We start from the raw sequence: 16,976 nt of genomic DNA, 5'->3' as shown, positions 1-16,976 counted from the left end.
AGAGAGAGAGAGAGTAGATCGGGAAGGTTGTGTAGGAGATATTAAGTTAATGGTAATGTTGTCTTTTTTTTATATGAATAATTGGAATGGGCTCATGTAAAAGTTTTTCATTGGAATAGGCTATTGAATCCTTTTTGACTAAATGGGCATTTTCCCAAATAAATTAGAATTGAAATTTGTTTAGTCCTTATGGTTTGAGTCGACATCTGTTTAGTCATTGTGGTTTTATTTTAATCTGAATAGTCCTTAAAATCATGATTTTTCATTCAAATAGTTTTTATGGTTTTATTTTAATCTGAATAGTCTTTAAAGTCATGATTTTCATCCGAATAGTCATTCCGACAATGTTCTCAGTTACAGGTCATAAGGACTATTTAGATGAAAAATCATGACTTTAAAGACTATTCATATTAAAATAAAACCATAAAGACTATTTGGATGAAAAATCGTGACTTTAAGGACTATTCAGATTAAAATAAAATTATAAGGACTAAACAGATGTCGACATTAAACCACAAGGACTATACAATATTTTACCCATCTAATTAATTGGTTGGTCTTTCTTTTTCTAGTTAATTAGCTGATGCATGTTGATTTGGTTACTCTTCTTCTTTTCTTCTACTACTTACTGTTTTTTAATTGAAGAGTGATGAGAGCGAGAGAAAGAGAGAGTTTTAATGTTTTAAGGACTATTCAAATTAAAATAAAACTATAAGGACTAAACAAATATCGACGTTAAACCACAAGGACTATACAATATTTTACTCATCTAATTAATTGGTTGGTCTTTCTTTTTCTAGTTAATTAGCTGATGCATGTTGATTTGGTTACTCTTCTTCTTCTACTACGTACTGTTTTTAATCGAAGAGTGATGAGAGCGAAAGAGAGAGAGAGAGAGTTTTAATGTTGTGATGATGATTGATGAAGGTTTAGTTGTTTGCATTACGCGTGTTCTTCTGGGTCACAATGTATGACCTGAAATATTATGATAATGTACACCGCTAACCAAGTAATATTCATGACGACATTGAAGGCCAATAACATTTTTAGAGCTAATTAAAAAACAACAAATTACTGGTGTTGTTGAATCATGAAGGTGTTGTTGAATCATTCATGAAATAGATCTAAAATATCAAACATATATACTCTATATATGTATACAATTAGACAAGTAAAACCGAATGCAAGATTGATTACTTACATAATTGCTTGCATATGTACAAGTTCATTTCATTAATAACTAACCATGAAATAATAGTCTTAATGTTTCAGGGAACTTTTGTATGTGTGCCATGATCGATAATATATATATCGTAAAGTACACTGAGTATTGATCAAGTAGAAGATCATCACGATGGAAGAGTTGAAAATAGAAGGTAATTGAAGAGCTTGTTTATTTTTATAAATTTAGACAAGTACATAATGTGACAAAATTTATGCATTAATTTATAATTATTCAAAATCTGGTCGGTGCATAACTTTATGCATTATATTTCCATGAGATACTTAATGTGCCATTTTGTGCTCCGATAATGCTATGATATATCACCACTAGAAAGCTTGTCTTGTCCCATCGGTGGAAAGAAGTCCTAGCAAGTAGAGTCCCTTTAGTTTGCATTACATAGCTACTAGATTATCATAACTGTATATGGTCTCAGAAGAAAAGATTGAAAGGCATCAGACTAAAAGAAGTGGACAAATCAAATCAGACTAAAGCTTAAGAGATGTTCTTTTTAATGTAATACCTTTTCTTGAAGATCTACTTCTTTAAAGCTTAACTAGGCTTATCAGGAAAAAGGGGTTTAGTTATAATGTTTTTATATATTTGGTGGATCTGAACTTTCACCAATATGGAGCAATTGCAGGAATCATACACAGAAGAAAGAAGCTCTGCAGTGAAGCATAAAACAGAAAAATTACTATCAAATCCAAAGGGTCAAAACTTTTATTGCTTTAAGGAATCTAGAAATTATGGGTTACTAAATCCAGAAAGAGACAAATAGATTAGGGCCTTGCACAATGTAATTATTATACATGTTCTTTTGGAGATCAATCATCATCAACCCCATCGATATATCACCAGCTCCATCCAGCTGCAAGCAGAAAATGCATCGCATGAGGCTTTATGGGAGAAGAAGCATTAGATATATGTTGGCAGAAAATGACTTAATTTGCGTCTAATTAAGCTACTATGTTATTTTACCAGAATGATGAGCAAAGTGGAGAATTGGTCGATCAATCCAAAGTATAAAATTCAACAGAAGAAAGATAAAGAAAAAGGTAATGTAGTACAATGATGCATGTACAGGGTCTGTATGTGCAACCAGCTTTCTCTTGAAGAGACAAGCCAAGCAGGCCTCATCCCACGTTTGACAGTAAAGTTGTTTGGCTCATCTTATGGTAATTTTTCCTAGACTTCTACACTAGTCTAGACTTCATGTTAGTTGTAAGTTGTTACTAGTGAATCCGCTCAAAGTTTTACCGAGCATCTTACAAAATAAAAATAAAAAATATATATATAACATGGGTGTTGATGACGAGTATATGCATATTCGATCTGCTTGAGAACGTCCTATTATTCATGCATAAAAGTCTCTTTAATTTGTCTTTAACAGGTTAACAATCCTTTTCTTTTCTTTCACAAAAACACAAGGCTGGATCTATCCTCTCAGTCTCTCACACCAGTACTCATAGCAGCAAACAGAACTTGATTCTATACTGTTTGCCTTTTCGTTTGTTATTTACTATATGATTTGCTGGGAAAGTTAACAAAGCTTGTTGATTTGAAACTCCAAAAAGAAACTAATCAAAACCAAAATATATAGGTAATTAAGATGTCTTTAAATCGCGTTTGCCTTCCTACTAGGCTCTTTTGCTTTCTTACTTTCTTATTATGTTAGCATATGTTAGTCAAGCAAAGACAACACCATGCAATATTAGGCTTTTGATATGCCCAAATTAAGATGCAGCAGCACCGTCCTATAGTCTCCCAAGTAATTTGTCACTAACTAGGCAGCTAACGTAATCACGATGTGGATTGTGAAAATATAGCTTTTATTTTCTGAACAAAGGGAAAAGGGTTCTTTGTTGTGCTTCAACTTTGAGAGTCCAAATAAAATAAAATAAAAAACCCTTCCTTTCCAGATTAAAACTGATCAAAAGGAAGCTCAAAACTTTGGGTGGATTGGATATGAATCACGTTTATGTTCTGGGCAAGGGCTGCAGGCAAAGTATGAAACTTTTATGAGATCTTTTTTTCTTGAGCATATAATTGAAGCAAACTTGTCCAACACCACTAGAGGCCATGTGTCTTGCTAGCAAGTACGGGACAATGGGGTGATGAGTGTGCTTCTGATTATGCATTGCAACAAGGTAAGTTTTCATGCAGAGCATCATGGCAGCTGCAAAGTTCTGATGCCATTTACCCAAAATTTCATATTCCATTTCAGACTGTGGGAGTGGGATTTAACTTGTAGAATATCTGAGAATTCTATGTATAGGTTAATACAAAATGTAGATAATAAATAGGGACAGATTGAAGCTCTACCAACAACTGCTATAAATCGGTCTCAAATCTATGAGTAACAAGATATACATGGGGATTTATAACAAATTATAAGAGTCATGGCAGCGTTGGGAAATGATAGGTACGTAATAAAGGGTAAAACTGTTAAGTGGTGACAGATCAATCCTACCCTATATATTTTGGATAAGAAAACATCTTCTGCAGTCAAAGAAATATAACGCATGAGAGAGGGTTCAGAAATTTTTGCATTTGTTCTTTAGTTATATGCTATTGTACTATATCTCACATCTTGCAATTCAAGTCGTGCTGCTGGCATTTGCTGCACAAAATGAAATATTGGAAAGACATCGATGGTTTATCTCTTTGTTAATAAAGGAGCACTAAGATAATTCTAGTACCCCAAGGTAATAAGTAGTAAAATACACATAATAAAGATGCCTCAGGAAATACCGAAACATTAACCCTAAACCCTACATATAACCCGAATCTTAATAAACCTTAAAAGCATCAGAGTAACCGGATCAATCTGCATCATGATAATGTTTCTTAGGAGAAGAAATATGATTGCAGTTTACTGTATAAAATGGAGGTACGTACCACTCGTTAGTTTTGCTCATCCGTTGAAAAGCCTAGAATGAAGACCACCCATGCCAGATGTCAATGCCATATGAATAGTGTTTTGATCTGCTCGTCATTTTACAGTTTGGCCAATCAATCACAAGAAAGTAATGTGATAGTAGTTCTATGTGTGAAGTAAAAATTAAGTAGGGTTGATAATGTATCCCAATAAGACAGTGCATGTGGAATCCCTGCAATATTCAAAACAAGGTGGAAGGCAAAGCTGGCCTAGAACGAAGGAAGGAACCAAAAAAACGCATAGTACTATAGAAAAAAGCAACATATATATAATTTCTATCCAGAGCGGGACACAATTTTAAAATTAAAGTGTGAGACTCCTTATTTGGTTCACTTTTTTGTTATATTTTCACATCTCCACCATTCAGTGTCTAAAACATAGTGTCTAGATCATTCATGCAAAGTTTCATTTAATTTGGATATCATTAATTTGGGTATCGAATTAGATTAAGTAAATTAACAGAACAAAATCTATCAAAAAGCAAACCGTTCATGTAATCGCGATTACGGAAGCTCAAATAATCTCTAAATTCGATCATATATATGTGCTTGTAACTAACCACCATTTTATTTTCATATATGTGAGGTAAATTCATCATATTTAACAAAGATTTTCCTATATTTTGTGCTTATGTTTCCTGAGTATTTAGTTTATTTTTGGTTACATGCATTTTGATGTAGGCTGACCATTAGTCAAAGATTTCAGTTTGATTACAGTCAATGAAATTAAAAGCTTAATTGTGTTAATTTCCTTAATTAGGTAAGTGCATATATATAACCAAAAAAATAAATCCAGTCAAGTAAGGAATGATAATCTCATTAAATTTACACAATTTTCGTTCATGAACGAGTCATGTATATTCCTAAATATCTGGCCTGTCAGAACAAATATATGAGTATAAATACCTTGTTATGAGATTTTAGCATTACATTGTATGTTTCCAAAGTTTCAATATTACGAGTATCATGGAGTTTGTAGTAAGAATGATAGCCTTGTTCTTCATTCTTGCTACTGTTGTGGAGCCTCTGCCAGTTTTGGGTTCTAGGCGGACATTGCAAAAGTACTCATCATTGGAGACTGGGATTAGCACTAATAGTGATGAGGATCTTGTTACCAACTTGCCTAGCCAGCCTGCCGTAGACTTCAAGCACTATGCCGGATATGTCACCGTGAGCGAAACGAATGGACGGGCTCTCTTTTACTGGTTCTTTGAGGCTGCTACTACTCCAGATCAAAAACCTCTTGTTTTGTGGCTTAATGGAGGTGAGCTATACTCATGTCCGATGCAAATATAATCACATAGAATAGCAATATAGAATTTGGGGATTTTGGGGTTATAATTTATGTAGGTGGTTTGGGCACTGCTTTATACTATTCTGTGTTTTCTGTGTTATATGGTGAGGTGACAAGATTTTTATTGGGTATTTCATGCAGGTCCTGGGTGCTCTTCTGTGGGATATGGAGCAACCCAAGAGATTGGTCCTTTTTTATTGGACATTGAGAGCCAAGGGTTCATATTTAATAACTACTCATGGAATAAAGGTATGTCATATATATACTCCTATGAGGTACTATATATGCTTCACATAAACATAGTTCGAAACAAATATGTTCAGCATGCTGCATGCATACTAAGCAAATATGCTTTGCTGGCTATCTTTAAACTTGAGCTGCACATATGAATGAGTATCATTTGGTAGTAATATTTGATGTCTCTGATCGATGATGCAGAGGCAAACGTGCTATTCGTGGAATCTCCCATCGGGGTTGGCTTTTCATACACCAATACAACTTCTGATTTTCATAATCTTGGAGATAACTTCACAGGCAAGTCACTTAAAGAAGTACTACGTACTGCTGTAATTTTTTACTTATTTTGACACATAAGTTCAATACATTTTGAAATCGTAGATCAGAACTTATCTATTTGTTTCTAATTCGAACAGCGCAAGATTCATACACTTTCCTGCATAAGTGGTTTCTCAAGTTCCCATCATTCAGAAATCGGACCTTGTACATTGCAGGCGAGAGTTATGCAGGTAAACTAGTCATCTGCAATGATAGTCCCCTCATCTATTACCTTATATTTTCTAAAACTGAATTCGTCTGTGAAATCCAGAATCCTTCACGTCTTCATTTGTCAACAGGAAAATATATTCCGGAACTAGCCGAGGTCATCTTTGATAGGAACTCAGATCCTTCTCTGCATATTGATCTCAAGGGTATCCTGGTATGTATGTATACATATGGTGACACAATTAAGTTTTATATTGTATAAATATAGGTTATTCCTCATATCACATATCCATTTATGGAGTAATCAAACTTTTTATATGTTATCTGCTGGCAGATGGGTAATCCTGAAACATATGATGCTGAGGATTGGAGAGGTCTGGTGGATTATGCTTGGAGTCATGCTGTGGTTTCAGACGAAACTCACAAATTAATAAATGATAACTGTGATTTCCACAGTAATGATACTTGGAGTAACAAAAATTGTACACAAGGTGTGGATGAAGTATTTAAACAGTACAAGGAGATAGACTTGTACAGCCTTTACACCCCGACCTGCACTACAAATGATACAGCAAGTTCATATACAGCAGTTTCGAAAATGCATCTCATGACGATGAAGCGTACTTCTACAATGGTGAGTACAGATCGAGTACTCAAGAAGATTCAAAACTATTAAACTTTAGAATATAGTCCACAAACGCTAATTTAGGTCCTTATATATTAACTCTTTCCTTTAATCAGATTCCAAGGATTATGGGAGGCTATGATCCATGTCTTGATGGTTATTCGAAAAAGTTCTTCAACAAAGCAGATGTGCAAAAAGCCCTCCATGTCAGTGATGGTCTCCAGCTCAAGAACTGGAGCATCTGCAAGTAATTTGCCAATGCTATCTCCCTCGGCCTATATTGGACACAAATTATAGTTGCTTATTTGATCAAGCTTAGCTTGCAAACAGTACTGATAAGAACATTTTCTTCATCTACCTTGTTTGCAGTGATCAAATATTTTCCAATTGGTCAGATTCACGACCATCTCTTCTTCCCACATACAAGACACTCATCGCAGCAGGACTAAGAATATGGGTGTACAGGTACATTTCTGTTCATATAGATGTATATGATACAACGAATTGATGCAAAAAATTACCCTAGCCAATTATAGTTTTGTTGTATGTATGGATCAGTGGAGACACGGATGGAAGAGTACCTGTGTTGTCCACAAGATATAGCTTAAGTGCCCTAGGTCTGCCTATTACAAAGACATGGAGACCTTGGTACCATCAGAAGCAGGTATTAGTAATTAACAGTGAGAACTATAATCAATTAGCTCGATCTAACTAGTAATTACACTACGATTAGTGTATCTGATAATCTTTATGTTATATATGGTCAGGTGAGTGGTTGGTATCAAGAGTATGAGGGGCTTACATATGCAACATTTAGAGGAGCTGGGCATGATGTTCCCTCCTTCAAACCAGCAGAGTCATTGGTTCTATTCACATCTTTTCTCCTTGGAGAATCTCCGCCATCGACTCGATAGTTAAGTCGTGAACGCAGCTCTAGCTAGCTAGGAGTTCATTTATTAGGAGATCAGTCATACCATGCTTTAATAAAACTTATGCCTCTAGAATATGTTGATGCTCTATCTTAATCTTAGTATACAAGCTTGCTGGGCTCGCAATATGATTATGTATGTAGAAGACCAAAGCCAAATCGAGAGAGAAAAGTACATCTAAAGTTACAGAAGAAAATGAAATTAATTACATCTTATTCTAGTGATCTAGTCATACTATCATACATATCATCGTTTGTAATCTACATGTATTTCATTGATGCATTTTAGAGCATGCATGCGTGTGATTTTCTTCGAAACCAAGCAATAATTTAGGTCCCGGTGTTTTTGTTTTTGAGAAGAGATCAGAAGAGCGAATTTCATTGGTTGTCATTTTCCATGTCTTGAGAGATTATACCTAGATAGTACCGGATATGCACTTAAACCGATATGAATAGACGGTTAGATTGTATTTATCACACTATTAATTTGAATAAAAATTAATAAATATCATTGGTTGATTACACCTTGGTGCATAATAGAATTTTCGGTTACTTTCCGCCGGGCTGCCAAGCTAACTGTTAATCTATGACTAAATGACTAAAACATGATATTCCGTATTCGTATGGGATATTAAGTCGTAATAATATAGTTTAAATGTTAATCCCAGTACGTATATCAAGGTGAATAGGCCAGGGACACGCTTCGATTCCCACCCAACCAAAAGAACGCGACAATTAGGTGAGGTAGTGTGTGATGAGCCAATGCCAGTTCGATACATATACACAGAGAGCCAGCAGATTAGATTAGAGATCGATACACACTACTATATATAATCATACACATACTCATATTGACATTAGAAATCACAGCACTGCTGAACTTGCTTAATGCCCATGTTTGCATTGTTGACATTTGGAAATCCCAAATCTGGATCATCATCTTCGATCTATTTCAACTGCGCATGCTGAAAGAGATATGGAATAATCCCACGTCATTTTTGTTGAAAATCTTGTCTTGGCTCTCCCCCATCATACTCTCCCATTTGATCTTGCTTGTCTCTATTTCATTCATATATACGATACTATAGCAAGTAGAACTTAATTAGAATTAACCACCTGTCAATAATTAATTAATTAGTGCTAATGAATTTAGTTCGTCGTATAAATGCCCCCCGTTTCAATGGCTGTATTTGATTCTCGAGTCAACTTATGTTTATCACCATTTTAATACACATCTAATGATGGTAATGAATCTAATAATTAGTGGTAGCTAGCTATAAAAGATAATTACCCAATTCATCAACAGAAAGTAATGGCTTAAAATAGAGGAGGAGCATACAAGAATCGACTTCTGACAACCCCTCTGAGGTGCGTCGTTTTTGTATTGCTTGCTCATTATTGAATCGTATGACCTTTTGATAAAAAAATATTTAAAAAAATCGACCAAGTATAAGAAGCTTGATTATGTCATATATGCCTAACTCTATATATATGTCATATATATTAACGTGATGATTCGATTTTTAATTTATTTACGAATACAGATATACATATATAACATCACCCCTGCCAGAAAAATGTTATTACCTTATATGGGTTTTATCATTATTCAGAAACATCTCATGTGGCTTGATATTTATGAAATAATGGTGATGGCTGTAAGTTTGTTACAGAGGAAGATTACAATGACAAATGAACAAGCTATCTCCATATATAACAATCTCCGTCTTAATCAAAATGAAAACAGTTTCAGACATGCCAAAACATGGCTAGGGTTTATCTGAATTTCATTTTCTGGTAATTCGATCAATAGGGTTTTTATGAATCGTCATTACGCTATCTCAATATCTACATATGAATTGTAATACCAACAAGTAAATAATATGAAAGCAAGTAATGAACTAAACAATAAAACAAAGATTAAAAGTCTCTGAATTAGAAAAAAAAAAATGAAAAATATATGAGAGTGAAATAGACCTCATGACCCGTATTTTCTTTGTGCTATAGTTACACTCCAATGAGATTATATCTACTATGCTAGATGATATCATCAATAGATTCTGTGTTTCTGAATAAGTCTTATGAGTTCCAGTTCATACTGGGAAGATGAAAGTGTGGGCGCAAAACCCCATCCCCAAGCGAACCAAGAAGCGAGTTATGGTGAAACGCCGCGTTTTGATTGAGCATAGAAACAAAGGAGGCGTTGTTTTCATCAACCCCACCTCCGCTGCCACCACCGCTGTTGAGATCAGTATGAAACCTCTTGCTCGACAATGAATTATTAGTCCCCATCGATGATGATCCCCCCGCTTCGTTCCAAAACGGCGACGGAAGTTGATGTTTCGAGTTGTTGTTGTTCACGGGCATTACTACGACGTCGCTTTTGGAGCTCGACATGAATTGATGGGAGAGGTTGGAATGACTACTGTTTTGCACGCCTTCACTCGATAATATCCCGTCGAAGAAATTGTCCTCCTCGTCGTTTTCCAGCAACGCCGTGTAGTTGGTGGCGGCCTTCGGCGGCGACGGCTTCGTCATTGACTGGACGAAAATACCCTCCATGGAGTTGGTAGTAGAGTCCTCCTTGTGAAGATGATGATCACACTCCATCATAGGCCTCTGCGCGTTGTTCTTCTTGTAAATCCGGCACAAAACCCAGTCATCCAGCTATACCACACGAAACAAACAAGCAACAACAAAACACGGCTGAGGCTTCGATACCATTATGATTTTGTATTCACAAACCTATTCGAGACTGATTGAAAACATAAGAAACATATGTTGTGTACCCTTAAGGAGGCTTTTTTGTTGGTCGGATCAGGAGGCTTGAGGGCGGCGCTGGAATTTTCGTCGTTTATGAGGCGATACTCGTGCATAATCCAATTGGTTTTGATTCCTTTCGGTGGTTTCCCGCCGTAGAAAACCAGAGCTTTCTTGACGCCGACCTTTTGGCTACCGTTCGAGGTCAGAATCGGCTTGTCAGTTCCGGTGGCCTTCCAATACCCTGAGGTCGCCGCTCTGTTCGGCCTAGCTCCGTTGGGGTACTTCCGGTCTCTGGGACTGAAAAAATACCACTCCTGCTCCCCAAACGTCGCCTTACCTAAATTTTTGCATTAAAAACCAAATTAACGAAATCACTGATTGAGGATATATTATTGTGTAATGATCATGATTCATGGATTGAGGATTTCATACTGGGTAGCTCCCATGGATCGAACTTGTACAAGTCGATCTCCGCGATGATGGTGACGGGAAGCGGAACGGAAGCGGCCTTCTTTTTCAGGTAGTGGACGACGAGCTCCTCGTCCGTCGGGTGGAACCGGAAGCCGGGAGGGAGCTGAGGGTGGCCGGAGCCGGAGGAAGAGTCCGTGCTTTCCATGGTAGAATTTGAAGGGGAATTTGGTGATGGAGGAATTGGGGAGAGGAGGGAGGAGGGGGTTTAGGAGAAGTGGTGAGGCTGCAGAGAGTGGTGGCGGTTAGGTGGCATATAAAGGACCAAGCGGCGCCGTTAATAGGGCGACACGTGGAGAGATGATGCAATGGTTAGGCGACACGTGGGGTGGGGACCACACGGTGGTGAGACGGTGGTAAGGGGAAAATGAGAAACGGGACGGGGCGGGATTTCGGGGTCGGGGGTTTGGAACTGCCTGTACGCTTTTTCATGTCATGCTTTTGCTATGGCCTATGGGAATAGCCTAAACAACACCACCTTCCTCCAAACAACAGATTTTGTGAGGGATTGGAAGAGAGATTGAGAGAGGGAGAAGGTTTTTCTTCACCGCACGTGTGGCATTGTGTACGAGATCGTCTAAATACACGAATGTGTGGATACATCAAGTATACATCAGTAATTTTATTGTTGTGTTTCATTTCTCTTACAAAGTTTTGAGCATCGGTGGTGATCCCTAACAATTAAAATTTTGTGTCGATTGATTCTACTAATGAAATAACCTTTAAATTTTTGAGATTAAGCTAGCTTACGTTGAGACATTTAGAATGAATTGAGTTCCATAGGTAAGAGGCGAGCGAGATTGATTGTCCTGAATTTGTTTCATCAATTAGGAGATTCATGTAATTATTGAATTCATGTACATTTTCTAAACATCGACTTACATGAAGCGTTATTATCAAACATACAAAGTCAAGTATTAATCTTCCTTTTTGTGCCATTAGTGAGATTGTTAGTACTTGGTACTACCCGAACAACTCACATGCAGTGTGTTAATTATATATGTGATTCTTTAGTGTCAAATTTACTCTACATTAGTCAAAGTTAATTGAACCAACCAACAATAATCATATTACATCGAAAAACCAACAATATCATATAGTTGAATTCATACTCGTAATATTTGAACAAAAATTCTTCTACAACACCAAGGTGCAAGTGAACCGAGCAATTAATAGTCATCCACGTCGCATTATTATGTATGTATTCTAATACCGTTAATAAAATTGAAACCCAAAAAAAAAATCATAAGTAGTGTTTCCAACACATAACGTGAGAAGTACTTTTATTATAGGCGCTTAATTTGATCGGATTAAAAATAAAGATGAAAAGAAAGAATTTAGGGTCTCTAGTCTTTATTGGATCTTCGCATACGACGATTTGAAGACTTGCACATTAATGGTGCAAATGCAACTCGGTGCGTAGAATCCGTTCCACAAATCCATGAAAAAGAAAAAAAACTTTCATATTATCTTCAAATTAATAGATGTAATAAGAGGGTGATCGAATTATGCAATAACATTGGACCAATGTTGATCAAATTCATCTAACCATATGAAATAAACAACTTTTAGTGTTTTCCATGTGTAAGGTGGTTAAGTGTTATTTTCTATAGGTAATTAAAGTATAGTACGCAATTATCTATTTGCCAATTTGGGGATATTTGCCCCACAATTAGTATCGATTAGCACATGGAGGACGATTACTCCATGAGTCAAGTACCCTAACTGTACAAAGGTCGACTTTGACTCGTTAGGAAACATCACCATTGCTTATAGAAGATATTCATGAAACATCACCATCCGAAAATGGCTGCACTTCTCATAGAACTTTCACATTGAATCGAAAAAGCAGTTGGGGAGGAATCGATCGCAGCGGTTCAGTGTTTCGGGCATAACCATCCTTTTCGATTTTGTACTCTGCAACGCCATGGTCAACACCAACTGATCAGAAACTCGAACGTTTGAAAAATTCACATCAACATCTACTGAGATTCATGTTATCAACAACATCATACAGTCGAAGGGCAATCATCCGTAAGATTAGAAGAAACATAGAGCCTAGAACTGGAGTTACCAATCTATAGTTAGTGGGAGGTAAGCAGACCGACTCGAAAATTAATCAACCGATGTCATTTGAAGCGGTTTAAGGTGAATTTGGAAACCATCATGTTCTGTGGCTAGCTCATGTACATGTCGAAAGTATTATACATAATCCAAAATTAAACCCATGACGTTTCTATTTCACATTAGCCATGTGATGTGGCATAGCTGGATCTCTATATATGTGGGCAATTTTGCGTCACTGTTTCATGTTTGTTAGGCACACCAAACATATCGATCATCAGGATCGATCACGATTATATATATCGAAAGCTCCAAGATAAGCTCCAATTAGTTGATGCATGAGCATCTTGATATATAGTTGTTTTTGTCTAGGGCGCATGACCTAATTGATAGAATTAGGTTTATTTACCCTAGATTTGGACTCTACTTACGTTACATTTCACACCCTAAAATTCGACCGAGCCAGCTAAAAACTACCATCACAAATTATTTACATGTTGAATAAAGTTTAAATCCGAATCGGACTTTCCCCTCTCTCAAAATTTTATATAATGACAGCTAATATTATCACGCGAGTATTCGGTGCATCACATTACATATCATTTCATATGTATCTCTTTTCTTTGATTCATGCATGAACACATACAGAGGGACTGCTGCCATTTTCATTCATCTCTTTACAAATCAGTGTGTGTGGTTTAGAAACTTCGACCGATCTTGTTCTTGATGCAACAAAATTGTGTAAACATGCGACATGAAGATAGTCGATATATCTATAAATGTGGCTTCAAGTCCCTACGAAGTGCGACATGTTATGAATCAAAACTTTGCTTAGTGGGCTTTTTCACATGGAGGGCCTTGTGCCGAATTCTGTCTATTCCTTTGGAGGCCAATTTTGAGAAGTTGACACCACATGCTTCCACAATTTTATGAAATGAAACTCAAGGGAAGCTTTCAAGCTCAACTTTTATTTATTTCATTATTTGATTGGTAAGACTATAACTGACCCATTAAAGTTGTTCAAGAAATTTGAAAATTGCATTCGTTCAGATTTCAGAAAAGATGAGAATTGTGCATTGAGAACCAAAATAAGAGCAAAATGGAACCATAATTATTCTCGATCCCTATTTGGCTTGTATGGATCAATTAACACACAAATTAGGGCAGTTTACCAAATGAAACTCTTTGCATGTCTAGCGTGCATAGAGTACTCTACGTAACCATTCGTATATTAAATCAAAGTCCTTAGTACATACATCAAGTGAAATCGATAGGAATCGAATGTATTTAGTACACGCCGTATATCTACACATACTATATAAATGGCTAAAACTAGATGACGCTAATACATCTGTATGTATAATGATCTCTATGAATGTTATGAATGACTAAAATGACACCGTGTACTTACACTATCGTGTATCAAAATTCTAAAAATACTATTGGTTGTTAATTTTTGCAATATTCCCCTCGTTTTCATTTCTTAAACTGCCTCCGTAATCACAGTCGTTCACATGTTAAATGTGAACACTCGTTCTATTTTTATACCGATTACTAAACAACTTTAAAACAGAAGCAATCCTTATTGCATGTGTTATATGTGTAGAACTCGACCTCTAGCTAATTAGGGGCGGGGCCAGAACTCCCCTGGAGGGGGCGAGATATAAAATACAAAAATAAATATATAATTTTAAATTATCTGTCAAAATTATGTGTTAATTAAAATTGAACTTATTATTTTTGTTGATGTATAGTTTCATTTATATATATGTAAATGATTATATATTGAAAGTTTACATGCATGTAAAATGATTAGTTAATAACTAATCGATTATGGTGATGAATATGACAAGATGCAACAAGGAAGGAGATTATATAATCTAAATTAAATATCAAACCAATCATTATTACGTGACATATTATTACATAAAAAAGGAGCTAGATCATTACAATTATATATAATCGTAACCATTTAGTCATACACAACTGTGGTGTAATTGACCATCTTCAAAAAGTTCGGGTGTAATTGACCATCTTCAAAAAGTTCGGGTGTAATTGACCATCTTCAGAAAGTTCGGGGTGCCTTGGTCTTAATGTAGCTCCGTTAATGTAGCTAATTAAGTGATATTACAAATTATTTGTCGGACGACAAAGTGATGTATATGTATTGTTGAGAACTTTCTTCTTTTGGTTCGATGGTGACTGGTGACTTCATCGAGAGTTGATCAAATTAAGAGCACGGATTTTTAAGTTTTGTAGTGAAGTCAATTCAAGGTCAAGTTTACCAGTTCCTACCGATAAATTAATTAAGCACACGAATTTGATGTTAATCAATATATATATATTTTTAGTTCTTCCGGATATTCTCTATTAATATGCTACTATTAGCTTCCTGGTAATCACAAAATAAATTCTATGATCTTTCCCGGGTGTATCTTAGATTTGAATTTACATTTCAAATATATATACTTCTCTAATTCTCTCAACTTTTCAATTTGGACAAATTAATTAATAATGTTATTGTACCAGAATATTGGTTCGCTAGCTTGGTAGTTGCTAAAGCAATAAATCATGCATAACTATATATATATATATATATATATATATATATATATATGGTGGTTTCTTGCCTTCTCCTGAGGATTTTCACACTATTGATTGAGCACGTACTATCGACGATGCAGCTAGCTAGTATTTGTTAATCGATGAATATATGATGTATGTACATATATAGCTAGCTTATGAACACAGAATAATGACTTTACAAAAACAAATGTTTGTTCTAGGAAAATACATAACTGCATCCGACAATTTTCATGTTAACGTATATGCATAGATAATATACGTACCCCAAGTCATGAAAACATTCGAATTAATTAGTTATTACTTATGAAGCATGAACAATTTAAATTTTTGCTAACATGCCGCATTTTGATGTAATCCATTTTAACTACACAATGTGACTGCTAATTCGATGGAGATGCCATATATATGTATACCACATTTGTATATACTATTACAACTATATACACCAATTAGAGTGGAAAATGAAAATGCAAAAGATATATCGATCATATGGATTTTGCCAATATATATACTTTGAAACCATGAACTTGTATGCATGCATCCAATAGAATTTCTTATTACAATACATCTTTGATCACAATATGTGAAAGAAGAAAGAATTTTACAATTTATTTGATCAGGAACCCTAAAAGATCTACCAGATATATCATACTGATATCCATCTACATTATCATATCAACATTTGTTAGAAGACATTCTTTCCTTTTCTTCTATACAGAAAAAATCAATTGAATAATTAAAACTGGTGAACAAATTAACTTAGGGGCATCTGTATTTTATAATTGTGTGAATTAGTGAGTAGATGATGTGTTTGTGTCAACATATTTGCATGAGTACTACTGCTGGCACTTCTCTTGTAGATATGCCTGTTCTCCTTCTAGCTCCAGCAAGTTCTGTATCACTGCATCCGAAGCCTCTCTTAGAAACTCCGACCAATCACTGCAAATCAAAATCGAAATATTAGATTTCTCTATCTGATGTATATATGTTGAAACTTGGAATCAATTTTGTGAATATATATATATGCATACGCTTTAGAGGAGTCGAAAGTGAGTCCAACTGTGTATTTGGCTTCTTCAAGCGCCCAACTAAACCTCTCAATCTCGTACTGAGGGCAAACTCCATTGTCCTTAACCCGAAGCTGAGACGGCTTCACGTTGCAGAAAACCGGTATAACCCTCTTTTTAGATTCCATTAAAAGAGCGAGCTCGTGGAGGCAGAAATAAGACTCGCAGTACTGCGGCGAAAACACGGCTATCCCAAGCTTGCATTTCCGAATCGCGGCGTCGATCTTGTCAAACAACCTGTCCCCGGGTTTCATGTTCTTGCTGTCCAAAAAAGGACGCAGGTTGAGCCTGCTAGA

The 16,976-nt window shown here is 35.8% G+C and overlaps 2 protein-coding genes across 2 annotated transcripts in view; both read right to left on the bottom strand.

Moving 5' to 3' along the window:
• LOC101310880 overlaps window positions 1-16,976 on the bottom strand; it is a 1,534,871-nt gene that overhangs the window by 667,188 nt on the left and 850,707 nt on the right. The gene's annotated exons all lie outside the window — the stretch shown is intronic.
• LOC101302240 (NAC transcription factor 25-like) lies at window positions 9,696-11,449 on the bottom strand. The gene is made up of 3 exons (XM_004293519.1): window positions 10,928-11,449; window positions 10,522-10,832; window positions 9,696-10,399 (listed from the first exon to the last, which is right to left on the bottom strand). The coding sequence occupies exons 1-3, from the start codon at window positions 11,109-11,111 to the stop codon at window positions 9,812-9,814; spliced, it is 1,083 nt and encodes a 360-aa protein (XP_004293567.1). The 5' UTR covers window positions 11,112-11,449; the 3' UTR covers window positions 9,696-9,811.

The sequence above is a fragment of the Fragaria vesca genome, linkage group LG3 (genome assembly GCF_000184155.1).
Source record: "Fragaria vesca subsp. vesca linkage group LG3, FraVesHawaii_1.0, whole genome shotgun sequence".
In the NCBI taxonomy this organism is placed as follows: Eukaryota; Viridiplantae; Streptophyta; class Magnoliopsida; order Rosales; family Rosaceae; genus Fragaria; species Fragaria vesca.
Note: the sequence above shows the minus strand (reverse complement) of the source record. Positions and strands in the feature narration are given on the sequence as shown.

Excerpts from the sequence above, each read along its gene's own strand:
- LOC101302240 (XM_004293519.1), bottom strand. The coding sequence starts at position 11,111 with ATGGAAAGCACGGACTCTTCCTCCGGCTCCGGCCACCCTCAGCTCCCT. Across the intron at positions 10,833-10,927 it reads CGATCCATGGGAGCTACCCA|GTAAGGCGACGTTTGGGGAG; the intron begins GTATGAAATCCT and ends GCAAAAATTTAG. Across the intron at positions 10,400-10,521 it reads ACAAAAAAGCCTCCTTAAGG|CTGGATGACTGGGTTTTGTG; the intron begins GTACACAACATA and ends CGTGTGGTATAG.